Here is a 25952-nt window from a genome sequence, read left to right on the forward strand (position 1 = left end):
TATATACTGTCAACAGGAACTTATATCTTCGAATTTTCTTACTTTCCCTGAGCACTTGTTAATCAACATGACATGGTGTACTTGCCCTGTTCAATTGAATCATTAAATTATGGTAGTTGAACCCAACATTAAATCTATATTAAACCTATATGCTTATAATCCTAAAATATTAAAATCTATATCTTAATTGAAACCTCGTAACTCTCCTATACCTCTTTGTATTCTCAATTGACAATTGGAGTCCTAACTTAGAGGTATTATATTTGTATGTACGTGGTTTCAGGTTACGTGGGATGATAATAACAGTCTGCAGAATGTAACAAGTGTGAGCCGTCGGCAAGTTCAAGTGATTAACGCACCACATCCTCCTAGTGAGAAGCAATATGCTTCACAGGCTGAGTTTATACCTGATGGAAATGGGGATGTTTTAATTTCCCACGACAGGATTAATCAACTTCACGATCAGGTCAAGCTCGCGCTCAACCTCACCATTGATTTGTGATAATACTTATCCTGCTTGCATGCAGGGAGCCAGGCATACTCTTATTCCCCAATCCGGTAATAATACCAATAATATTTTGTCCTCCGACAATGTATCTGGTAGCCCCTTATCAACAGAATCGAGATTAGAGAATATAGGAGGCAAATTACAATCTGACCGCTTGTCGCCCTCTAGCCAGGAAAGTGTCAATCCTTTAAGCAACTTTAGCTCCATGTCAACAAAGAAAGAAGAGGTTAAGTCAATTAAGCTCTTCGGCAGAACCTTAAACTTAAACCAGGGAGTTGAGACTGAATGTGGTGATGGTGAGAGCACAGAAGCTGACGGCCGGAGCACAGAATCTGATGGTGGGCGCACAGAAGCTGTTGGTGGTTCAAAGTATGCTGGGGTTGAGGGATGACCAATGCACTGGCTTGAGGTTTAATACCAAAGAGTCTCTGTGGTGGATGGATTTTATTTCTTGCAGAAAGGTGTTGGGTCAATGGCTTGAAAACAGGGGCTATACTAGTATGTGATTTATATTTACATTTTCTTCGTATATATATATATACATCGCCGTTCCTGGTTCACATTTGGATGCAAAATCTGCACGGATGTTTCATTTGTTGCACACTTGTACTACTATATAATTTGTTAAAATTCATGAGAGTAAAATTCAAGGTTAAATCTAAATTTTCATGGTCTTTAAATCGGCTTTAGGCTAATAACATTTAAGATGCTAATTGTTGGTCGCTATACTTTATGCATGGTATGGATGATATCGTTGACGAATATGGTTCTCTGCTTCTATATTGCCGGTTTTTATTTGTACTCACAATCATATTTAATCCTATTTCATTGATATGAAGGTAGATGATATAGGTATATTCCTTTATCGTAGTGAAAACTCAAGTAACATGGTATTGATGCTAGGATCTGCAAACGGCATAGTTTCCTCAAGGAAGACGAGAAATATATTCTAGCAATTTCGATCTTATATGCTCAGATTATTATATACGTTTATCTCAAAATAGAAAAAACAATAGTTTTCTGTGTTGGAAAGTCTAATCTATCCTAAGCTGCTAAGCTGCTAGGATTGGTCGAAATCCGTCCGTGTTATAACAGTATTTATGGCCTACTTATAAATATAGTTATACGTTGATTTATATATATATGCTTAAACTTGGCTGTAACTTGGCTCGGATTAGTTGGGATTAACACTCGCAGATCCTGCCCCCAATTAGTAGCTAAAGTCATGTCTAAAACACCAAAAATATGTTCATCCTCTAAAGATCTGAATTTGCTTCTTAGTTGTATATTTGTCTGACCTTTTGATCAATGAAAATTTGGGACGAAGAATTCTTGCAAGTTGAAGTAAGTAATAAGCCTATATAAATTCGATAATAGATCCTTTGATTGCTCGGAAGTGTGACATCGTGTTATTTTATATAAAGCCTTCATCAAATGCAGTCAAATCTTCCTGAATATTATGTTTCATTTGCAGGTGTGGAGAGATGGAGGGAGTCGTCTTATAGGTACCTACTTTTGCAGTAACGAAGGATTTGCATTAAACAGACAAGGAGTTGCTTTTAGATTTTTTTTTTTTTTTTTTTTTTTTTTTTTTTTTTTTTTTGTGTTTGGAACTCGTAGTACGGTTTCATGATCAAGTTTCTGAACCATTCAAAAGATCTTATATCGGTTCATCCGAAATTTTTTGAGGTTGGTCTATGTGATTGCTTGGAAGATTGTTCCTAGAGTTTGCTTGATTAGTTTGAGTCCCGCTTTTGTGAATCTAAAGTCTTGCAGGTTCACTCAATGAGCTCTTAATTCACACTTTTTTGTAAACTTATTCAGAATCAGCATGGCCAGTCAAACATTTCGAAATAGGGCAGACCTGTCCATCCAAGAAAGAAGACAAATATGAAACAAAAACATATTGACCATAAGTCCATAACCGATTTCTTCTTGACTCAGCGTGGCTAGTATGGATGATCATCTATGGTCTTCCTTTAAGGGAGGTTTTATAGGCAATGCCTGTAACTGTTGAAAGACAATCTCGCTAAAGACAAGCTGACAAATAGTTGAAGGCAATGTGGTCTATTGAAGTCAATGTCTCAGTTATGTTTGACCTAAGACACAATTAACACTGTTAGGTTGTTGCTGGTCAGCAATCTCTGGTGGGCGACCTTACCTGAAAAAAGAAATGTTTTTCTCTTTCTTCTTTCTTCTTCTCCGATTGTCTGGTAAACTAGATCGTGTTCGTCGAGAATATAGAAAAAAATAAAAGGAAAAAAATTAGTTGAGATGAAAATATCTGAATGTATCAATTCAAGAGGGTCTTTGGCTCTATAAGATGTTTTAGGAAATGGGAGTCTATGTATTTTCTCATATATGCATCCTTCACAAACCTGATTTGTCTTTTCAATAGAGGGGAGTCCAATCACCATATTCTTTTGTTTAAGCAAATGCAATCCATTATTATTCAAATGACCATATCTCAAATGCCATAATAATGTTTTATCATCATTTTCACTTTTGAAGGCAAATGTGTCAACTTGTGACATGAAGAAAGGAAATACCTTGTTTTGGTTCATGTCAATTTCAGCCAAGGTTTTGTTATTTTGTTTGCTGAAAATTCTGCATTTTCCATCTTCAAAATATAGTGAATAACCCTTTTGCAGCAACTGTCCAACACTTAAGAGGTTTTGGGTCAAGTTAGGAACATATAAAACATCATGGATTAATTTTTGTGTACCTCCTTTTGTATCCACTGCAATGACTCCCTTACCAATTACATTTTGAAGATTGCCATCTCCAAGCTTCACTTTTGACTTGTGACTTTGATCAAGCTTCACAAAGATATCTTGATTTCCCGTCATATGATTGCTACAACCACTATCCAAGTACCAAATGTTGTTAGTTACATTTTGGGTATTCATACAAGAGAAGAGTTGATGTTCCTCCTCATCTTTGATAAAGTTTGCTTCTTCCTTATCTTTAAACCAACAATTTGTATCGGAATGGTTTGCATTTTTGCATCTTTTGCGTTTGAACCTGCAATCTTTAGTTTCATGATTAGATTTTTTGCAAATTTGGCAAGAGGGGTTTGCATTACCGGATTTTGATTGCCAATTTTCCTTTCTTTCTTTACCACCTCCTTTTCTACCTTGCTCGGATTTAGAAAATTTCTTGTTTGAGAAATTATATCTTGATTGGAAAGCTTGCTCCAAAGGTTGATTTGTTGATCTATTGATTCTTTGTTCATGTGCTTGAAGAGAACTCATAAATTCATTCATGGTATATGTAGATAGATATTTTGATTCTTCAATAGTTGCAACTACATGATCAAATTTTTTAGGAAGACTACGAAGGATTTTTTGAACAATTTTCTTGTTCTCAAGTATATCTCCACAACTTCGAATTTGATTAGCAATTGTAGTCACATGAGAGGAATATTGCTGAATATTCTCACTCTCTTTCATAGCTAAACTATCAAAGTCCTTCCACAAGGATTGAAGTTTAACTGTAATAATTTTTTCAGACCCTTGAAGCTCATTTTTTAAAATTTCCCAGGCTTCTTTTGATTTTACTGCACCCATAAGTCTAGGGAAGATTGTTTTACTTACCCCTTGTTGGATGTATTGCAATGCTTTTGCATCTCTTTTCTTTGTTTATTTTAGTTGTGTTGCATCTAGTGCTTCTTCATCATATCCATCTTCAATGAACTCCCACAAATCTTGTGAGATGAAAATTGTCTTCATTTGAATGCTCCAATAGTCATAGTGCTCACCATCAAAACAGGAATTGAAATTGATGAGAGGTTGAAACATGAATTGTTTGTCGCCATTGGTTTTGAATAAAACAAAATGAGATAGATGGCTCTAGATACCAAATTTGTTGGGTGCTTTACTTGTTCTTACAAGAAGATAATTACTAAACTTAAATTGTATTGAAATAGATGCTATTGTTGAATGTTGTTTTTGTTTTTGCTTGATATCTTCTTATTACAAAGACATCTATTTATATAGATCATAGATGATAGACATAACTATTACAATAACTCCTAGACTTTTAGACTTACAAACTCCCAACTCTTGATTTTCTAAACTCTCAAGTCTTGCTTGACATAACTCTTGACTCTTGATTAACATAACTCTTATGTAATTAAAAAACATACTTAAAACATAGATAATTATTTTCTAGAAATTACTAATTACCTTTCAACAAGTTCAACCATAGAGGAAGACAAGAAAAAGTTTTTTCTTCACCTCAGATATATTAGCTTATATATGTCTTTGTTAAAGTCGATATCTTCGTTTAAGTCGATGTCTTCGTTTAAGTCAAATGACTCTTCTTTCTTGATGTAGGTTGCCTCCTTCTTTATTAATGGTGGTTCCTCGTCCGTGAGATCTTGAGGCATCATTAAAAGCTTGTAAACGAAAACATAAATTTAAGTATTTTGCAAGCTTTTTAATACTAATGGTGATGTTGATAGTAGTGAATCCATATTAGGGTTGAGTTGTTTATGTGAGACAAAGCTATAAGTGAATTAGAAGATTAGATTTATTGTTAATTTTTATTCAAGTCTTTATATTTAGCATTATTTATCAAATGATCTTTATGTGAGACAAAGCTATAAGTGAATTAGAAGATTAGATTTATTGTTAATTTTTATTCAAGTCTTTATATTTTAGCATTATTTATCAAATGATCTTTATAGCGTTCCTTAAACTAATTGGGTAAAGGAAAAACAAATACATATAAGGGTAAAAGTATCTTTATATTAGAATTTAGAAAGATAAAATTGTAACTATAGACAACATATAAAGGTAAAAGTATCTTCCCATAAAAATGTAAGTGAATACGTTTGTTAGAGGACATTATATAACAAAATTAAAACTAACCCAAAACACACTTTCTTCACTCCCTCACACTCTCTCTGCTGAACAAGCTTCAACTGCTCATGATCTCACCATAATTAGTAAGAAATTAACTAGTTGTTCCTTTCTTTGTGGAATTGTGTGAAAAGGTTGAACCCTTGATGAACACACTCGGATATAACCGAGTGAAGATGAAAGAGATGAACACACTCGGTGAAGCCGAGTGGGAGAAGAGGAAGATGATCTCACCATAATACCTTCTTTGTTATTCACTACAAGTTATGTTTACAATATGTATGGGTATGGATATATATAGGTTTTAAGATAGAGTTGTGAAAGATTAAAACTTATCTACATACAATCCTAATATTTGAGGAATCCTAGTTGTTATGGGATTCCTATGGGACAAAATCCACTCGGTTTGGCCGAGTGGAGTGGACCTTCCAACAAATTGTTTCAGATTAGTTACTCGCTAAAAAAGAATCTCATGAAGTTTTTGCTAAGATTCGTCTTCAACCTATTGATCATCTTCACTCTCTCTAACAAAAAACATATAAGATACTTAAGTTATAAACCTTTTAATCAGTTTTCTCCAACACCTTACACCTTGTAACTATAACAAAAAAACAAAAAAATGGTAAGATAACGAACCTAAATTATTATAGTTAGAGTATCTAGAAAGGAAAAACATTTGCCTATTTATAAACAATGTTATGTAAACATAAGAGTACAATGAAATATAGTGTTCCACAAAATTCTTCATGAATCACACTCTAGCAAATTCCACACTATTTCGTAGTATTCTAGAAATTCCACACTTATCAGCAAGTAATTGTTTCTGTTCAATTACTTGCTGATAATGAAACTGATGAGGTTTTAGGATTCTAGAAATTCCACACTTATCAGCAAGTAATTGTTTCTGAACAAAATTTTGAGTTTGAGGTATGTTGGTATCCTAAGGTTGGTTCGACGTATTTTTTAGTGAATACTGAGATAGTGAATGAATCAATTAATATGATCTGGACTCCTGGGTTTATTATTAAGATGTTGGTGGAAAAGGAGGGCTCAAGTGCAACTTGATACCAGGGGAAAGTTTCTTCTTCTATCGGTGCAGATAATGGGTTATGGCGTGGATATGGCGTATGCTTCAGGTGTTTTATCTGTCTCCACCTTCTCTACCTTTACATTTTTGATTATATAACTTCAGTGTTAATCTATTAAATACAGTATAATCATATGCTAAATTTCTTTCCTGAACTTCCTCTAAGCTCTTCATTGTTTGTTCCCTTGTTTTAAAACTTCAAAGTTAAAACATTGATAATGAAATTTTATGCTCTAGACTAGATGTTTTAGAAGATCGGGATGAGACCGACTAGTCAAATGCCTAGAAAGCTGAGGCTAGCTCGTGTGAAATCTTGAACAACTCTAATTAACTTAAGGTGCAGTCAGCATGCATAAACGGCGACTAATGATTTTAGTTGAGTTGCACTTATTCTCTCATCAAATAAGTGCAACTGATATAACATTGCCTTGATTGCCTTGATGTGATTGAGGAATTTGAGAATATTTGAATTTTACGAACATTAACGCTTCAAAAGGAGCGACTAGAAGCACATATCACACTTCTTTTACTCTACTCAGACATTGTTCGTGTCAAAAAAAAAATTCTTTTCAATTTTACAATTTGAAACATATGGGGGCTCAATTGCACCCCAAGGATGCACACCTATGTAGTCTGCAGATAGGATCACATGAGTACTTACGTCACGAAGAATATAGAATGTCTAAGAAGATGGCTGTTAATGAACGGCAGCTGCAACTCTCTTCAAACAGTGTTTACAGTTTGAATGAGAAACAATGGCGGCTCATCTATAGTCTAGCAATGGGAGGCTGGTTGGGCTAATGGTGTTGCTGAATGACAATTTGGTTTCACTGCTCTTCAACTTCTTCATTGTTTCAAACATTGTTTTCCTCTTCTTTAGTTCTCCTCCTCAAAGTCCTCATCTGCCTATAAATTTTCCTTAATTCTTATGGATCTGGCTTTAAGAGCTTCACCTATCAAATTTTAGCTTCGAATATTTTTGGTTCATGATATGATTATACCATTTTGATGTAAACTTGTAGGCAGAGCATAAGCTTCTACGAAGGTTCACATATGAGAAATAATATTGAACTACGGAAATCTAATGGTCTCATTACGGAAATACTTCCGATTCTTTTTTTTAGTAATGTCGAACTTCTTCTACCAGCTGATCCTTTCCTACATTTATAGCATGTATGTAACTTGCATCTCTCAGACCCTTGACGTGAAATTAGATGTACGAAGATACTGCTGAGATACATTATCTTAAATTCTTCCAGTGTTTATCAAACAAAAGGGTTCTACGAGTTAAATGATTATGAGTGTGCAAAAAGAATATATTCTGAAGCGTAAGTAGTATTTGCTTGTGTTAGATACTTTTGTGATTGTTTACGTCCAATGGTTATTGATTTTGTATTTGGACTAGGGGTTTTAATGATAAATCGTTCTTTTAGGTGTAATTCAAGATTCTAAATTGGATGATATGTGGTTGACGAATTATGGTATATCCACTACAAATGTATATACTGTCAACAGGAACTTATATCTTTGAATTTTCTTACTTTCCCTGAGCACTTGTTAATCAACATGACATGGTGTACTGGCCCCGTTCAATTGAATCATTCAATTATGGTAGTTGAACCCAGCATTAAACCTATATGCTTATATCCTAAAATCTTGAGACCTCGTAACAAGTGTGAGACCCCGTTTTTTGTATTTTCAATTACAATTGGAGCCCTAACTTAGAGGTATTAATTTTTGTATGAACGTGGTTTCAGGTTACGTGGGATGATAATAACAGTCTGCAGAATGTAACAAGTGTGAGCCCTTGGCAACTTCAAGTGATTACGACACCACATCCTCCTAGTGAGAAGCAATGTGCTTCACAGGCTGAGTCAAGCTCGCGCTGAACCTCACAATTGACTTGTCCCCCGACAGTGTATCTGGTAGCCCCTTATTAACAGAACCGAGATCAGAGAATATTGGAGGTAAATTACAATCTGACCGCTTGCCGCCCTCTAGCCAGGAAAGTGTCAATCCTTTAAGCAACTTTAGCTCCATGTCAACAAAGAAAGAAGAGGTTAAGTCAATTAAGCTCTTCGGCAAAACCTTAAACTTAAACCAGGCAGTTGAGACTGAATGCACTGATGGTGAAAGCACAGAAGTTGACGGTGGGAGCACAAAGCTGATGGCGGGCGCACAGAAGCTGTTGGTGGTTCAGAGTATGCTGGGGCTGAGGGATGACCAATACACTGGCTTGGGGTTTAATACCAAAGAGTCTCTGTCGTGGATGCATTTTATTTCTTGCATAAAGGTGTTGGGTCAATGGCTTGAATACAGGGGCTATACTGGTATGTGATTTATGTTTACATTTTCTTCGTATATATTGTTGGAATCAGTACCTAGCTCAAAAGGAGCTGGACCGGTTTTTCCTTAATTTGAGGTACCTATATTCATCAGAATCTCGAGCAAGACGTCTGGTTGGATTCGTCTCGTCGAGCTCTTGAATTTAGACCTAAATTTTGTCCAAATACGGTTCCGTATGAATGAGTTATTACAAAATTAGTTTGGTATAGGTACCATTAACTCTGAAACGGGATTTTTAGTTAAGTACCACATTTATGATGTTGGAAAAGCTTTACTTCCTTATATAAACTCTTCCATCTCTTTATGGAAGAGTGATTCGCGTGATTTACACCACCCAAACCGCGGGGCGTAGTCGAATGGGCGTTTAGGGCGCTTTAGAGGCGCCCGCACTTTGCACGTACGCATCGTCGCCAGGAGCGATTAGACCACCCTTTGGTTTTACGGTAATAGATTTGATCCAACTGTCAGGATGATTGACGCCCTTAAGATAGATCCGTTGATGATCTAAAGGTGGGCATTCAAGGCGCAAAGTTTTAGCATTCAAAGTTACATGAGCATTTAGAGTTTAAGAAGTCAATTCATCTGTCGTTCTTACTGTTTGTTCTAAGTTCGCGCGGTTTCAGAAAAACGAAGTACTCTTAGTCGTCACACTAAAAGGTACAACCGCTTTATCCTGGGAGACAAACATCTTACTGGTTTTAGTACTAATATCAGGGGGTTCACTGTCTTAAGGAAAGAGACAACTCGACTCGGCTTTCTCTCTCTAACTTTCTAATTTATCATTGTTTTAAATTATATTAGTTTTTCTGTTTAATTTGTTCGAATACAGTAATAACTTTGGACATAAAGTTATCTATGAATTTGTTTCAGAAAGACACTCTAAAGTGTAACCCTGTTTTATCAAAACATGAAGATCTATCAAAACATGAAGATTCGGTTCTTGGTTTTTCATAATAGCAGAGAAACAACATATATATACATATTCCTGGTTCACAATTTGGATGCAAAATCTGCTCGGATGTTTCATTTGTTGCACACTAGTACTACTATATAATTTGTTAAAATTCATGACAGTAAAATTCAAGGTTAACTCTAAATTTTCATGGTTTGTAAATCGGCTTTAGTTAAAGTGTCATGTTAATTGAATTGTGTTCCACACTAGTTTGACAAGTAGTGGTGTTGACTCCATGACTTCTATCTGGACCTTCAGATTAGGCTAATAACATTAAAGATGCTAATTGTTGGGTGCTACACTGTATGCATGGTATAGATGATATCGTTGATGAATATGGTTCTATGCTTCTATCTTGCTGGTTTTTATGTGTACTCACAATCATATTTAATCCTATTTTATAGATGATATCGTTATATTCCTTTATCGTAGTGAAAACTCAAGTAACATGGTATTGATGCTAGGATCTGCAAACGGCATAGTTTCCTCAAGGAAGACGAGAAATATATTCTAGCAATTTCGATCTTATATGCTCAGATTATTATATACGTTTATCTCAAAATAGAAAAAACAATAGTTTTCTGTGTTGGAAAGTCTAATCTATCCTAAGCTGCTAAGCTGCTAGGATTGGTCGAAATCCGTCAGTGTTATAACAGTATTTATGGCCTACTTATAAATATAGTTATACGTTGATTTATATATATATGCTTAAACTTGGCTGTAACTTGGCTCGGATTAGTTGGGATTAACACTCACAGATCCTGCCCCCAATTAGTAGCTAAAGTCATGTCTAAAACACCAAAAAGATGTTCATCCTCTAAAGATCTGAATTTGCTTCTTAGTTGTATATTTGTCTGACCTTTTGATCAATGAAAATTTGGGACGAAGAATTCTTGCAGGTTGAAGTAAGTAATAAGCCTATATAAATTCGTTAATGGATCCTTTAATTGCTCGAAAGTGTGACATCGTGTTATTTTATATAAAGCCTTCATCAAATGCAGTCAAAATCTTCCTGAATATCTATTATCTTTCATTTGCAGGTGTGGAGAGATGGAGGGAGTCGTCTTATAGGTACCTTCTTTTGCAGTAATAAAGGATTTGCATTAAACAGACAAGGAGTTGCTTTTAGATTTTTTTTTTTTTTTTGTGTTTGGAACTCGTAGTACGGTTTCGTGATCAAGTTTCTGAACCATTCAAAAGATCTTATATCGGTTCATCCGAAATTTTTTGAGGTTGGTCTATGTGATTGCTTAGAAGATTGTTCCTTAAGTTTGCTTGATTAGTTTGAGTCCCGCTTTTGTGAATCTAACGTCTTACAGGTTTACTCAATGAGTTCTTAATTCACACTTTTTTGTAAACTTCTTCAGAATCAGCATGACCAGTCAAACATTTCGAAACAGGTCAGACCTTTCCATCCAAGAGAGAAGACAAATATGAAACAAAAACATATTGACCATAAGTTCATAACTGATTTCTTCTTGACACAGCGTGGATAGTATGGATGATCATCTATGGTCTTCCTTTAAGGGAGGTTTTATAGGCAATGCCTGTAACTGTCGAAAGACAACCTCGCTAAAGACAAGCACACAAATAGTTGAAGGCAATGTGGTCTATTGAAGTCAATGTCTCAGTTATGTTTGACCTAAGATACAATTGACACTGTTAGGTCGTTGCTGACCGACAATCTTTGGTGGGCGACCTTACCTGAAAAAAAGAATATTTTTCTCTTTCTTCTTCCTTCTTCTCCTCTCTATCTACTCTTGCATGCGAAAGTGAAGACCCTCCTTGACCGAATTTGAAGACATTGTCGTCAACCCGATTTGGTCATACAAAATTGACCAAGTCAAAGTCACAAAATCCATTGCCTTTAACAACTTTAAGCATTGCTTATAAAATCTCTCTTTCCTAAATATGAATACACCCGGGTTGCGGGTCTTAGCTTTAGTTTTTTGTCTTCCGGGATAAACTAATTTGATGTAATGTCGACATCCACTACATATCTCATGGTTCCCTTTAGAGATTTACTTTTATGGTGAATGTCTAGTTCCAAATTATATGCAGGAAATTGAGATAGTGTTCATTGAATTTGAACCCCCCAACAATCTCTGAAATTGATGGGTCATACAAAAAGAAGTGATCATGAACAAGAAGATGTGTATTATCTATTGTGTGAAAACCTTCCTTTACGTTTCATCATCTTCATCCTCACATTTGAAGCACCCTATTGATTTACAATGTCCGACATAACATGCACATTTAACAAAAATGCTCAATGCCCGGATTGTTTGGGTCGACCACGGCCGAAAAGTAATGTAGCCGGCCCCATTTTGTCGGGCAGTGAAGACTGAAGAGAGAAACAAACAAACCAATTGAGGCCTATCACGTCATCTTTGGACGGGACTCTTTCTGGGTCCGACCATGGGCAGAAAAGTAGCGCCGTCCCCAATTGGTCGGACTATGAAGAAAGAAAATAGTTGACCAATTGTGACTAGCTACATCATCTTTCGGGCCGTGATCGACCCTAATAATCCGGTCGATTATCACTTCTTCACATTTAAAATATGAGTGTGAGAGGGAGTGACAGAGAGAGATAGAGAGAGATAGAGAGAGAGAGATAGAGAGAGAGAGAGAGATGGGTCCATTTAGCTTGTAAAGAGTAGAAACAATGATCTCTATCTATTCATAGTACATTGCATTTAGTTGAAGAAAGTTTAATCACTTTTTACTCCAACCCCAATAATTTATAAGCTTTCTACAAACTTTGAAACATAACCAAGTGGGTTGTGTTTGTGTAGATAGATAGATAATAAAGATGATCCATGTCCCTCTTTTTCTCTCTCTAAATCTCTCTCTCTAGATGACTCTCTCTCTCCCTCTAGATCACTACTCACTACTATTTCATTTCATGCATGTTTGATGGTCCCTCTTCTTTGTGAGAGTCTTTATCCAACCCTTATTTCTACTCTTTAAAGCCTTCACCTTCCCATCACCACTCACATGGCAACTACTACTCTCTATTGTTGACCTCTTTAACCTTACTAGCTGGAATAAAACTTGACCAACCCTCTTCCTCCACCTCAGCACTCCACTGCCACGTGGACCTTTTCCATGCTCCACCACACAATTACTACTACTATTACTATTCTTCATTACTAGCCTTCTGCTTTTACTAGTGCTTTTTCTTGCAGGAACCATGAGCTGATTATTACCCATGATTTCTTGTTTAGATGTGAATTTGAACTTCTTTAAGTAATCTATTGATGAAGCCTTATTAGGAGGGTTTATGTTATCCTTATCCCACGAGGCGCAACCGTCTTCCCCGAACTTTATTGAGATAAATGAATCTAGTAAGGACAAACGACATTTGAATAAAAAGTTAATAGACGAAAAACAATGAGATATGGAGTATTAATGAGCATATATTGTTGAATATTTCAAGGATAGAATTTAAAATATATACTATCTATATATATATATATTTTGAATTGATACCGTATATATATATATATATTGAAACTGAATCTTGTTTAGAAAGTTTAAATTTTTTTTACTGACGTTAGGGGTGTAATGACGGAGGTATGTATAAAATAAAAGAAGGCCTAAAAGAATTATTTACATAGGATTGTAACAACAGAAATGATTTGGGGTTCCCTGACCATATTCCCAACTCCCAAGTGTACTCCCCTTACGTGGGAGGGTGTTTTCGTTTTTTCACAAAAATTGTGAAAAGACCAAAATAACCTTCTCCATGTGAGGGGGAGTGCACTTGGGAGTAGGGTTTAGGGAGTCCCCCTATCACATTTGTAGTAACAAAGTGTATTGTATTGTTTTCCTATGTATAAATGAAAATTCTAGTTTAACTTTAAAAAAATTAACAAAGTAAATAATTCTTTCAAACCTATTTAAAGTTATTTGTGGGGTTTTATTATTCTTAATTTCCTTACCTCAATTAGGAATAAATTCCGAAAATTAAACTTGTAAGGCTGAATTATTATAGTTATCATTTTATTCAAAATTATTAGAAGTTTAGAGGTGCACATACCTTCTTGGCTAGAGGGTGTAGATTCGTCGCCGGCCTCTTCTTCTTCTTCATTAGTCATAGAATCGAATTGCAGTTGATTCATGGTTGAGTTGGAACGTCGTAGAAAAGCACCAAGGGCAGAAACCTTTTGAAGAACATAAATATGATTGGATTTTGATGATGAAGTTGATCGACGACCACGACAACTATGACCTTTTTTTGATGATGAAGCTAATAAAATAAGAAGCCTATCTTTCAAACAAATAGCACATACTCCTATTACCAATTCTCTTGGGTGGGTTTTGCAATATTGTTGGTTTCTTTCTTCTTTTCCTTCAAAATTGTACCCAATCATGTTGTTATACAAAGATAGAATCCAAGTTTGAGAGAGGAGGGTCTAGAAAAAGAGAGAGAGAGGTGGGAGAGAGAGAGGAAGAAGAGTAGAGGTACAACTATGAAATATAACTCTAACCTATATATATATAAGATTTAGTAGAGATGATTCAAATAGTAGTGTGATCAAACTTAACTTTATTGAAAGAGAGAAGAAATACTTTTGATAAAATTAAATGGAATCAATATAGGTTTGATTTGAATAGCACATCACATGGGTTTGTGTGTATATGCTCCCTTTTATGCATGGTTTTTGTCAGTCTAAAATGGGGGGTACTGTTCATTCATAATAGGTCTGGCCCTATATGTTTGGAGGCTTCACTTGGAGTATATAGGTAGGACACTAAAGTAGGAGATCAAATTGCTCTAGGAGCTCAGCATAGTTGCTGTAAGCGCCCTTTTACCATCAAATTTTGAGAACGTCTTGTAGGGGTGTTTGTTGGTTTAATACCCATTTCTCTCCTAGGATGGCGCCGCCTCCGGGCGGTGGCTCCCGGCCGAGGGTTTGCAGTTCTTGATTGTTTCATAGGCATATTCCAACCGTTTCCTTCAGATTAGGAGTCTTCATCCTTGTCTGATCCTTCTTCTCCATCAATTTACTCTTATTCTGTTTCTCTCTCTAGAAAGGGAAATTGATCAACCGGATTAACGTTGTTAGTGTGATTCTAATTCGCCTTTCGTCGTCTCGGTGGATCAAATTCATTTATTTCACTTTCCATTTCTGGTATAGAAGAAAACAAGGGATAACGAGATCTTCAACCTTTAAAGAAGAATTTAGATACCAACCAACAACAGATGATTACAACACCAACTCTTCCTCTCTTTCTCTCAGTTTATTCGCCAAGACAAAGAACTCCCAATTTCTTTCTCCTTCTATCTTAACCCTAATACTATCTTCATGCCAAACCCCTACTTCCTCCAATTTCTTGAGTTTCTCTTCCAGATCTATCACTAATTACTTTGAGATTTTGTTGGGATGGGTTAAAAATTGGAATAATTGGGTTTAATGATAATTATGGAGTGGGATAGTGATTCTGAAGGGGTTAGTGGTGATGATGAGGGATTTCTGTTGAATGATGATGGAGTGGTGGTGCGAGGGTGTGGAGTTACTAAACAAATGGCTGGTGATCTGGAGATGCATGTGGTGATGTGGTGATGTGGTGATGGTGGCGGCGGTTTTTTCTGGTGGTAACGGCGGTTTTCCGGCAACGGTTTCTTGGCGAGAATGGCGGCGGTTTTTCGGCGGTGCAGGCAGCTATTCGATGACGGAAGGTGTTTTCCGGGGACGACGGCGGTTTTCCGGTGATGGCAACGGTGGTTATTTTCGTATTTGTATTGTGTTTTTGTCGACCTTTAGGGTCTTTTCATTCTCGATCTTTAGGATCTTTTTATTTTTCGACCTTTAGGGTCCTTTTATCGAGTCGGTGTCTAGTCCAATTTCTTTCTCTTCATGAGGCACTTTGCATTTAAAGGTATGTAACTCTCATGAAGTTTTCAAAAGAGAGAAATAAGAATATCATCCATGTAAAATCGTGATTTATCACTTATGAATGGAAATGTTTCCCTTGGATTCAAAAAAAAAATACCGATTTTTTTTAGTGAGAAGTCCACAAAATAGGTCGAAATAGGAAATTAGGTCCACTAACTAAAAATAATTTAAAATAAAACCCATTTTCTAGAAATCCCCTAACACTAAATCCATTTACGATCCCGAAGCTCATTTTCTCATCTCGAGGAACTCACATTTTCTACTAATTCCCCTTCTCTCTCTATATATATAGGCCAGCGCTTTGGGGAAAGCTAAATAGTTTCCGGGGTGTGAAATTTTAAAGGGAATATGCAAAATTTTGAAAAGTTTCCGTGGAAACATATTTTATGGGGAATATGGTTCAAAACAAAAAACTCTCCCCCTCACCTCCCTCCACCTCACCTCACCTCCCTCCACCTCATCTTCTCTCTCCACCTCATCTTCTCTCTCTCTTCTCCGATAGGTCGCCGGCCGGAAAATTTTCCGACCGGCGACCATGAAATTTTTTTTTTCACTCACTCTCTCTCTCTCTCTAGAAACTCCGACGAAGGGGTTTCCCTTCGCCGGAGTTCCGGTCTGTTGAAGAACAGACCGGAACTGGTTTGTTGAAGAACAGACCAGTCCGGTCTGTTGAAGACTTCAACAGACCGGAACTCCGGCGAAGGGAAACCCCTTCGCCGGAGTTTCTAGAGAGAGAGAGAGTGAGTGAAATTTTTTTTTTTTTTCATGGTCGCCGGCAGGAAAATTTTCCGGCCGGCGACCTATCGGAGAAGAGAGAGAGAAGATGAGGTGGAGAGAGAAGATGAGGTGGAGGGAGGTGAGGTGAGGTGAAGGGAGGTGAGGTGAGGTGAAGGGAGGTGAGGGGGAGAGAGAGAGAGCTGACGTGGAGAAGCTATTTTGCTTTCCCCCTAAATAAAATTGTCAAACAAAGTTGACCAATTTTTGACCAAGTCTTCACACCCCGGAAACTATTTAGCTTTCCCCAAAGCGCTGGCCTATATATAGGGTTATTTCTCAAATGGCCCCTACTTTATGACCATCTTCCCGCGTAGCTCCTTTACTTTGTCGAAAATACTCAGATGGCCCTCTTTGACTTTACTGTCCATTTGACTAGTAATCTCATTTTGGATTTTTCAGAAATACCCTTATTTAATAACTTTTTTTTTTTATGAAAGCCCTTATTTAATAACTCCACGTCTTCCCCAAATTATTTCTCTCTCTTCTTCATCTTCTTCAAATTATTTTTCTCTTCATCTTTTTTTTGTCATTTAAAAGAAAGGGTTTTTTGAGCTTACCCCCTCAATACTAATTGGTAATTACCAAGAGCAATTATTTTTTAATATGATTCCTATTAGTTATTCCACCTTACTTTATTGTTTGATTTGGTCGCGAATATAATTACTAAATATTTATTGGCCAGCGCTTTGGGGAAAGCTAAATAGTTTCCGGGGTGTGAAATTTTAAAGGGAATATGTATAATTTTAGAAATTTTCCGGGGAAATAAATTTTAAGGGGAAATGAAAAAAAACACTCCACCTCACCTCACTCTATCTCCACCTCACCTCTTTGTCTTCTCCGATTTGGTCGCCGGCCGGCGACCATGAAGAAAAAAAAAAAAATCTTCACTCTCTCTCTCTCTCTAGAAACTCTGGTGAAGGGGTTTCCCTTCGCCGGAGTTCCGGTCTGTTGAAGAACAGACCAGTTCCGGTCTATTCTTCAACAGACCAGATCTGGCCTGTTGAAGAACAGACCAGATATGTTCTTCAACAGACCGGAACTCCGGCGAAGGGAAACCCCTTCGCCGGAGTTTCTAGAGAGAGTGAAAATTTTTTTTTTTAATGGTCGCCGGCCGGAAAATTTTCCGGTCGGCGACCTAATCGGAGAAGATAGAGGTAAGGTGGAGAGAGAGTGAGGTGAGGTGGAGACAGAGTGAGGTGAGGTGGAGAAGTATTTTGCTTTCCCCCTAAATAAAATTGTCAAACAAATTTGACCAATTTTTGACCAAGTCTTCACACCCCGGAAACTATTTAGCTTTCCCCAAAGCGCTGGCCTATTTATTTTGTTTGTACATGATTAAATTTACGATTTTATTATCAAATGGCAAACATGTCCTTAGAAACTTTGGCAAAAATTCTAAATTCAAAGAGGTAAGCTCAATTACCAATTATTGAAGGGGGTAAACTCAATTACAAATTAGTATTGAGGGGATGAACTCAAAAAACCCTAAAAGAAAAAGGAAACAAACCAAGCTATCAACTTCGCCATACTAACAGAGTTACTCACTTATTCGTGAAACCACTGAATTGGGAATTCAACTAAAGACCGACTGATACTTTCTTCGAATCTGAGCTGATTTCCGAGTTACTCAGCCAGTTCGTCCAAACATAAACGAATAGTTATGAAACATAATTCTATGTTTAAACTCCACATTAGGTGTAAGACAAATGTAGAGCATTTTGGTATAAGAAAAAATTTGTGAAATCTCAAGACCAACCCTGAATAATATACAAACAAAATCACAGAATCATATTCCTGATCAATTCAAACAATAAAGTAAGATGAAATTGAAAAATTACACTTGGCAATCACAATATTCTCAAGTACGCGAAACACAAATTTTGTATTTTTGTCAAAAATAGTAAATCTAATGGGGTAAGCTCAACTACCCATCACTGTGGAGGATAAATTCAATTACCAATTAGTGACGAAAAATAAGCAAAAAACCCCTAGTTTTAACATGAAAGTGCTGGTTAGCTTAAAAATGTCAGCATTGTTAAAGCTAATGCGTAAAAAGCACTAATACAACTCATAAGCACCTTGTTCACAAACCAAAATTCATAAACATCTGACCTATCACTCACTAATAAAGTTTCAAACAACTAAACAGACATGGAACCTACATTCTTAACTAGCTCTGTTTTTCTACTAAACCACTGCAAATAGCTAAAATACCCACAAAACTGGTTTGATTAGAAATACAGAACAAAATAGAATTCATCATCGGAGTGACAATAAACACGTAAAAACGTTAAAAACCCATTTCTCACATTCGATCTTCTCTCTGTCGTGGGGCACAAGTAATGATTTCATCAACCCTCAATATCATCTCTGCAGCTTCAGTTGCAGATAGCAAAACAGCTTGCTTCACTTTAAATGCCTCAGATATTCCCAACTTCTCCATATCTCCTACCTGAAATATATCGAAGATGCACTAGTCTAAGTAAGAAATGGTTGCTATAACTCAGAAAATAAGGGACTTGGATAAAGTTAGTTATTCTAAAATGGTTCACTTCGTAGTATAGGTAAAACTAGCAAACTTACAGCTCCAGTGATGACATCAATTCCAGCATTACTCTCCTCCTTGTGGTGCTCAGCACGAAGCTGAGATATCAACTCTGCACTGTCCAAACCCGCATTATCAGCAATAGTGGTTGGTATTGCCTGCAGTGCCTTTGAGAAAGCCTCTATGGCGTGTGACCTTTTCCCAGGAGTCTTCCTGGCCAACTCGTCCACTTCCTTTGCCATCACCATCTCAGGCCACCCGCCACCAAGCAAAACCCTGCTGTCAACCACTGTCTGGGATAGTACACATAATGCGTCATGAAGGGACCTCTCAGCCTCATCAAGCACATGAAAACTGCAACCAAAGAAATCTATCAGAAGCCAAGCGCCAAAAGTGCTTCAAACGAATAATAAGTTGACTCTTCTACATTGCTCCCTATTATTCAATTTCCTTCTTTGTCCAAGATACTCTTTAAGAGGTAATTGCGTTTGATCCCAAAGTCGGGAACTATATTTGACCAAATCTAGTCCAGTTCTTTCTGACAAGGTTAGGAGTATTACATTTTAATAACACATTATCCCAAGGAAGTAATCCGCATAAACTTAAATTCACTTTGTACAAACAAAAATAAGCAATAGACTAGAAACTGTAAGAAACATAATACAACTAAAGCACATACCTTGCACCTCTCAGTACGATGGTACATGCTTGACCCATCTCGACACCAGAAAAGTGAATCAACTTATCTTCACCAATCATGATTTCCTCGATAAGTTTGCAATGACCAAGTTTAACAGATTCGGGATTATCGAAGGTTGAAGCAATTTCACCACCAGTTACTAAAGCGAGGCGCTCAATGCCATCAAAATCAGCATGCTCGATAGCAAGGATTCCAGCATCAGCAAAAAGCTCCTCTGGGAAGTTGTATATCAACTGTCTGTTAATAAAGCAGTTAATTCCATGGCCTATGATCTTTCCCACCTTCTCTTTCATTTTCTCCTTTTCCGCCCCTTCAATTTGTGCAACCCTGGACATTGAGTCAACACGAACTCGAGCCCCATATATTTTTACTTTATCAGTATCCATGGCAGTATTTGCTACCAAAATCTTTGCATTCTCAATGCGCTTCGGTTGGCCAATACCTATTTTCTTGTCAAGAATGAATCTGCAGTGTTAGAATTTAAACCCAATTAGATTATGCATGTATACATGATACTACCAAGGAAAAGTAAATGGATACACAAAAACAATAATGAAAAAGATGTCAAAGGATACAATGATAACACAAAACCAAGAAGTAACAAATGTTTGCGTTCATATCATTCTTCAAGCATGAGAATCAAAAAATTCCAAAGGGTCAGGATACTGATATCGTAGGACCTCCGTGGAGTTGCACATAAGTACATTAACTAAATATTATAAGTTCATAACTTAAACTACCTATCCGTAATGAATAAAGACTATTTTTTGTTCTACTACTGAGAAATCACTCGTAACAATCAGAGGAATATCATAAAATCAGGACACATGTAATGTGAGGTGGAATAGCATAGATATTAAGATTTAATCATATTATGGAAACGACAACTACAAGCAAGAAGTCCAGAAACTATACCACTTCTGAATAATTTTACTTTTTTTAAATAATGAACCTACGCCACTTATAATGGTTTACCACTATGTAAGTTCATAATCTTACCCTTCATCCAGGAAGGAGTCTTTCAAGGATCCTCCAGGTTTCTTAATAATTTGAATGGACTCTAAGTTTGTACTTCCCTGCAATTACTCAAAGAAAAAATGATCAGCATAAACTACAAAACATATCTCAAACTACATATGCATTAAAACAAAGTCTGCTACACAAATCTAGAGATGCAAGAAAATAGTCACATTATCGTAGACGTTCAGCAAACAACAGGAATAAAACACAATAGTTTGCAACATTCCCTGGCATTGAACTATTATTACATGCTTCAATAAAAGAACTAACTTTCATTTTCGTGTGATAGAGTTAGTCTAAGCTCCATTGAACTGCTAATATGTAACCCAGTGCAAGAGGTGGAAGCAAATGCTGGAAAGATGTCTAAATCAACCTTAGAAAATTCAGGTATGTTGAACATACAAAAGTGATAGTTGTCAATTGTGGTCTTCACATTTGTGAGGGACAGATAGTTTGCATGCCAAGTGACCCTAATTCACTATAAGCTTTAAACTATTACGCATACTAGGTAAAACTAAATAATTGCTGAAGATTGTTGAGAACATGAAGAGGCTGGTAAGAATTTGAGGTATTATAAGTTAACCTTAAGCCTCATAACAGCATCCACGGCTAGTTGTGCAAAGTGTTCCTTGTCCTGCGAGAGAATTTTCGAGCTTAATGTTGTCATCGCTATCTTCATAAGGTCTGATTTAAATTTCTCTGTGACCCAACAATAACAGAAACGAGTCAGGTGAGAAAATAATGCATATCATATTTATGATTATAATGCTTTTGCAATATTTATACTAGGTAAGAATAGACTACAGAGCGTTATCTATGTAGTCTGTCTCAGCCGAGATGGCCGAGAAACTCGTGTCTCAGCTCGGTCTCGACCCTCTCCCTAGACGAGTTAAATTTCTTTGACTTTATATTTGGAAACTTTAAATCTTAATTGCATATTAACTGTTTGTTACCTTCTTAATTACCTATTATATTCCAAATCAATCTAAATAAGTAGCAGTACAACGTATTACTTATTAGTTATTAATTACTTATAAAGTATGAACTTTGTTATTTACTTATTTCATGGAAGTAAACTATGATATGATTTTGTTTATTATTGAGGCAATGAGAAGCCAGGCAATTAAACTTATTACTTATTAGCTGCCCCTGCTGTCTCAGCCGAGTTTCTCGGCCTGACTCGGTTTCGGAACGCTCTCGGCCTTCGACCAGACCGAGACCAACTACATGGAGTGTTATAAAGTAGAGGCAAAACCATCTTGCACATCATCTTTAAAATGATGGCCACAACTACTTATATAACTTTTACCTGCATCCTCTTTGTTATCCATAACTTTCTTCAACAAAGCATTTCGTGCACATTCAGCTGCCATCCTGTAACCTGCGAAATCAACAAAAGTGTTGCAGAGAGGGAAACGCTGTACTAAATGAAACCTTCACGGCACGTGTCTACAAGTGTACAAGTCAAAAGATAGCATTGACGTCAATTTAATAAAACAAATTAAATAAAAAGGAAAGCAGGGCACAGTATGCATTGTTGTGTCCTGCATATGTTTGTATTGTAACAGTACACCGTGAATATTTATTCTATAAATATATTCTATTTGGGTCGAAATATAAAACTCATTCTTGGCCTAAGGACGATGGGAGTACTAAATTACTAATACAAACAGTTGATTACAAGATTGGTTTTATACGTCCAACCAAACAAAAACTGAACATTGTGAATAGACTCATCATAAAACAAACCTGCAATTATTGTCATAGGATGGATCTTGGCAGAAATCAATTTTTCTGCCTCTCTCAGAAGCTCTCCAGCCAAAACAACAACTGATGTTGTACCATCGCCAACTTCATCATCCTGAACTTTTGAAATGTCTGGATATCAAATTAAGAGAAACTGAAGAAGCTACATGAAACTAGTGTTTTCACCATCCATTAACAATTTTTAACAGACAGTTGGGTTGTCAATATGAAGAAAAAAAATGCAATCAATTAAAACCAGTAAAATTAGTAATCCTGCAACATCCCAATATAATTTAACATAAAACATGCACCAAAGGATACCAACAAGAACTTTGGCAGCTGGGTTGTCAATATGGAGAGACTTTAAGATAGTAGCACCATCATTTGTAACAGTAATACTGCGTCCTCTGCCAGATGATTGTAATATTTTATCCTACACAACAAACACATTGGCAAACTACTAATTACGAGATCATGATCCAATGAACAACCTGATAAATCAATGTCACTAACAGATCATTTTCTAGTGTGAAGAAAGAAATTTTACCATGCCTTTTGGCCCTAGAGTGGTCTTTACCAAATCAGCAACCGCCATAGCACCAATGAAAGAATTCTAAATCGTAGAGATAAAAATAAAAATCAGGAGTACTATCAATCGTGTAACGCAAGGAAACAACAATAGGAAATGAATTGGTAACCCTTTGAAATGGGCCACTTGAGCTATATTAAGCAAGGATCATATGTGAACTCACCATTCGGGCTCGGTCACCTTTTTCTTCCGTGGCATCATCTTTAAGTAGTCTATCAATCTACATCAATCAAGAGCATAAATGTAAAATAAACTATCTTCAATAAATGTGTCAATCCAATCATTTAAAAACAACGATAATAAAAATGGATAGAGTCATACCGCCATTAGATTGAATAAAACGGATGTATCCGGCACTCAGTATTTCAAAATTCCGCAAACAAGATTTCCCAAATCACCGATTCGCAGACTCTAAAGGTAACATAAGCAAAAAATATGATCGGAACTTTGACACCATAAAATAAAGCATAATCAAGAGTTAACCAGATGAAAGATAAAAGGACACTAAAAAGGAAAAGTAACGAGTCTGGTATATAGAGTGAGAAGTTCGACAACTAGGGTTTGAAGAACTTAGTAATAAAATCTGAAATGCTGGCTGACTGGGTTAGACATCTGAATGGGCTGAACAAATGCCCACTTATTTCAGACTTTAAAACAAGTCTGAAAAGAAGGCTTAGCTTCTGAAATGTTTAATATGACGAATCATATAGTAATATAAATTTAATAATATACTTAAAAACACTCACAAATTAAAACTTGATGAAAGAAAGAAACTTCAGAACATCTTTTATTTCATTGAACAAGCTAGCAAACCAAAACCTAAGGTTTATGGTTTGATCTCAGATGATTAACACAACAACATTTCAAACCCTAGAAGCAAAAAAAAATCAACACCTAAGGTTTAGGGTTTAATCTCAGATTATTAACACATTCGTTAATGGTATAGAGAGATCCGGCGAGGATTTATTCCTACAGTTACAGAGAGAGAGAACCGGCGAGGGTTTATCTCACCACACCTTCGGTTAAAGAGAGAGAGAGAGAGAGATTCGGTGAGGGTTACTATACCTTCGGTTAGAGAGAGAGAGAGAGAGAGGGAGAGGGAGATCTGAGAGGTTTTCCAGTTTTTAAGAACAAGAGGGAGACAGAAAAATTAATCTTTATTCACAACAAGAGGGAAATAAAGAGAAATCAATTTTTTTTTATTTCCCAAATGCCCCCCTAGTTTGTGACCAGCTTCCCGCGTAACCAGTTTATCAAAAATACCCCGAAGGCTCCTTTTTGCCGGACGTTAACGTCAAATGCCCGCTAACTTTATATTGTTCTCCCAAAATCACCCTTCGTTTCTCAGGCAGAACCTCTTTTTCTCTCTCATCATTTCTTTGTTTTTCTAAAAAGTCTCTCTTTCTCTAAAATCTTTTTAAACAAAGAATGAAAGTGAAAATTATATGAAGAAGAGTTCAACATTCATCATCTGATTCTTTCTTTTAAAGTTTCAAATTCATCATCATCAGATAACTATCATCAAAAGTTCATCATCATCAGATAACTATCATCAAAAGTTCATCATCATCATCAGAAATTCATCATCAACCTTCATCACCATATTTTTCTTTAGAGTTTCAAATTCATCATCATTAGATAACTATCATTAGAAATTCATCATCATCAGAAATTCGTCATCAACATTCATCGTCAGATTTTTTTTCTTTGGAGTTTCAAATTCATCATCATATAACTATCATCAGAATTCATCATCAAATTTTTTTCTTTAGAGTTTCAAATTCATTATCATATTTCATCAGCATCAGATAACTATCATAAAAAATTCATCATCGGATTTTTTCTTTAGAGTTTCAAATTCATCATCATATTTCATCATCATCATCATTAGATAACTATCATCATCATCAGATGACTATCATAAAAAATTCATCATCAACATTCACATTAATTATTGTCTGTAAAGTTTAAAATTCATCATTGTATTTCATCATCATCATTAATCAGAAATAGAACTCAAAAGCAAGGTTACTTGAATGCGGTACGTTCAGGTACGTGGTATGCTAGATTGAGAGTATTCTGTACATTTGGGGTATATTTTTTTGGTACGTTATTCCGGTACGCAATTCGCTAGGGTAGGCTATTTAGGTACGCTCAATAATCCATATATATATATATATATATATATATATTCACATCTATAATAAAGCTAAATTTCACTATAGATGGAATAAAAATAGGGTTATTTCTCAAATAGCCCCAACTTTGTGACCAAATTCCTGCCTAGCCCCCTACTTTATGAAAAATACCCAGATGACCCCCTTTTTCAGCTACCGATAAATGTCTGTAACACTCTCTCCTCCATCTCATCACCTTTCTCTGGCACCTCATCTATCACGCCACATTCACCGACGAAGGTCGTTGCCCGGCCAAATTTCCGGTCGGCGACCTTCAAACTTCAAAAAAAAAATTTCTCTATCTCTCTAAAAAAAAACTTCACTCATCGCTCTCTCTCTAAACAGTCCGATGGAGGGAAACCCTTCGTCCAAGTTAGTTCTGTTCAAGAAAAGATCTCACGGTCTGTTCTTGAACAAACGTTGAACCTCCGACGAAGGGGTTTCCCTTCGCCGGAGTTAGGTCTGTTCAAGAACAGATCTCACGGTCTATTCTTGAACAGACGTTGAACCTCCGATGAAGGGGTTTTCCTTCGCCGGAGTGTTTGGAAATAGCGAGAGAGAAGTAAAAAAAAATGTTTTTTAGAGACGGAGGAGAGAAGAATTGAAGTTTGAAGGTCGCTGACCGGAAATTTGGTCAAATGACAACCTTCGTCGGTGAAGACGATGATGTGGCGTGATAGATGAGGTGACATGGAGAGGTGATGAGATGGAGGAGAGAGTGTAACGGACATTTAACG

General features: G+C 36.4%; 2 protein-coding genes across 5 annotated transcripts; both read right to left on the reverse strand.

Annotated features, from left to right (window-relative positions):
* Positions 1-12399: 12399 nt before the first annotated feature.
* Positions 12400-14381, reverse strand: LOC147532266 (uncharacterized). Its single transcript, XM_086651266.1, has 2 exons — positions 13801-14381; positions 12400-13102 (listed from the first exon to the last, which is right to left on the reverse strand). The coding sequence occupies exons 1-2, from the start codon at positions 14132-14134 to the stop codon at positions 12657-12659; spliced, it is 780 nt and encodes a 259-aa protein (XP_086507392.1). The 5' UTR covers positions 14135-14381; the 3' UTR covers positions 12400-12656.
* Positions 14382-18430: 4049 nt separating this feature from the next.
* LOC147532267 (T-complex protein 1 subunit beta-like) lies at positions 18431-24520 on the reverse strand. Of its 4 annotated transcripts, none has more exons than XM_086646651.1 (12): positions 24104-24520; positions 23360-23449; positions 23202-23258; positions 22997-23062; positions 22771-22882; positions 22453-22581; positions 22013-22084; positions 21287-21402; positions 20683-20759; positions 19663-20148; positions 19022-19337; positions 18431-18890 (listed from the first exon to the last, which is right to left on the reverse strand). In XM_086646651.1, exons 2-12 carry the CDS (start codon positions 23363-23365, stop codon positions 18744-18746), a joined length of 1584 nt encoding a protein of 527 aa, XP_086502777.1. In that variant the 5' UTR covers positions 23366-23449; positions 24104-24520; the 3' UTR covers positions 18431-18743. The 4 variants fall into 4 exon arrangements, with proteins under 4 accessions (XP_086502777.1, XP_086502779.1, XP_086502778.1 ...); XM_086646653.1 differs by having other exon boundaries at positions 24055-24221; XM_086646652.1 differs by having other exon boundaries at positions 24012-24214.
* Between the last annotated feature and the right edge of the window lie 1432 nt (positions 24521-25952).

Source organism: Eschscholzia californica, unplaced genomic scaffold (assembly GCF_041429995.1).
Source record: "Eschscholzia californica isolate CP2 unplaced genomic scaffold, dmEscCali1.0.p SCAF_6, whole genome shotgun sequence".
In the NCBI taxonomy this organism is placed as follows: Eukaryota; Viridiplantae; Streptophyta; class Magnoliopsida; order Ranunculales; family Papaveraceae; genus Eschscholzia; species Eschscholzia californica.

Excerpts from the sequence above, each read along its gene's own strand:
- LOC147532267 (XM_086646651.1), bottom strand. Across the intron at positions 23,063-23,201 it reads AAGGTGACCGAGCCCGAATG|AATTCTTTCATTGGTGCTAT; the intron begins GTGAGTTCACAT and ends TCTACGATTTAG. Across the intron at positions 22,085-22,452 it reads TCCTATGACAATAATTGCAG|GTTACAGGATGGCAGCTGAA; the intron begins GTTTGTTTTATG and ends TTGATTTCGCAG.
- LOC147532266 (XM_086651266.1), bottom strand. The coding sequence starts at position 14,134 with ATGATTGGGTACAATTTTGAAGGAAAAGAAGAAAGAAACCAACAATAT. Across the intron at positions 13,103-13,800 it reads TACACCCTCTAGCCAAGAAG|ATTCATTTATCTCAATAAAG; the intron begins GTATGTGCACCT and ends TGTCCTTACTAG.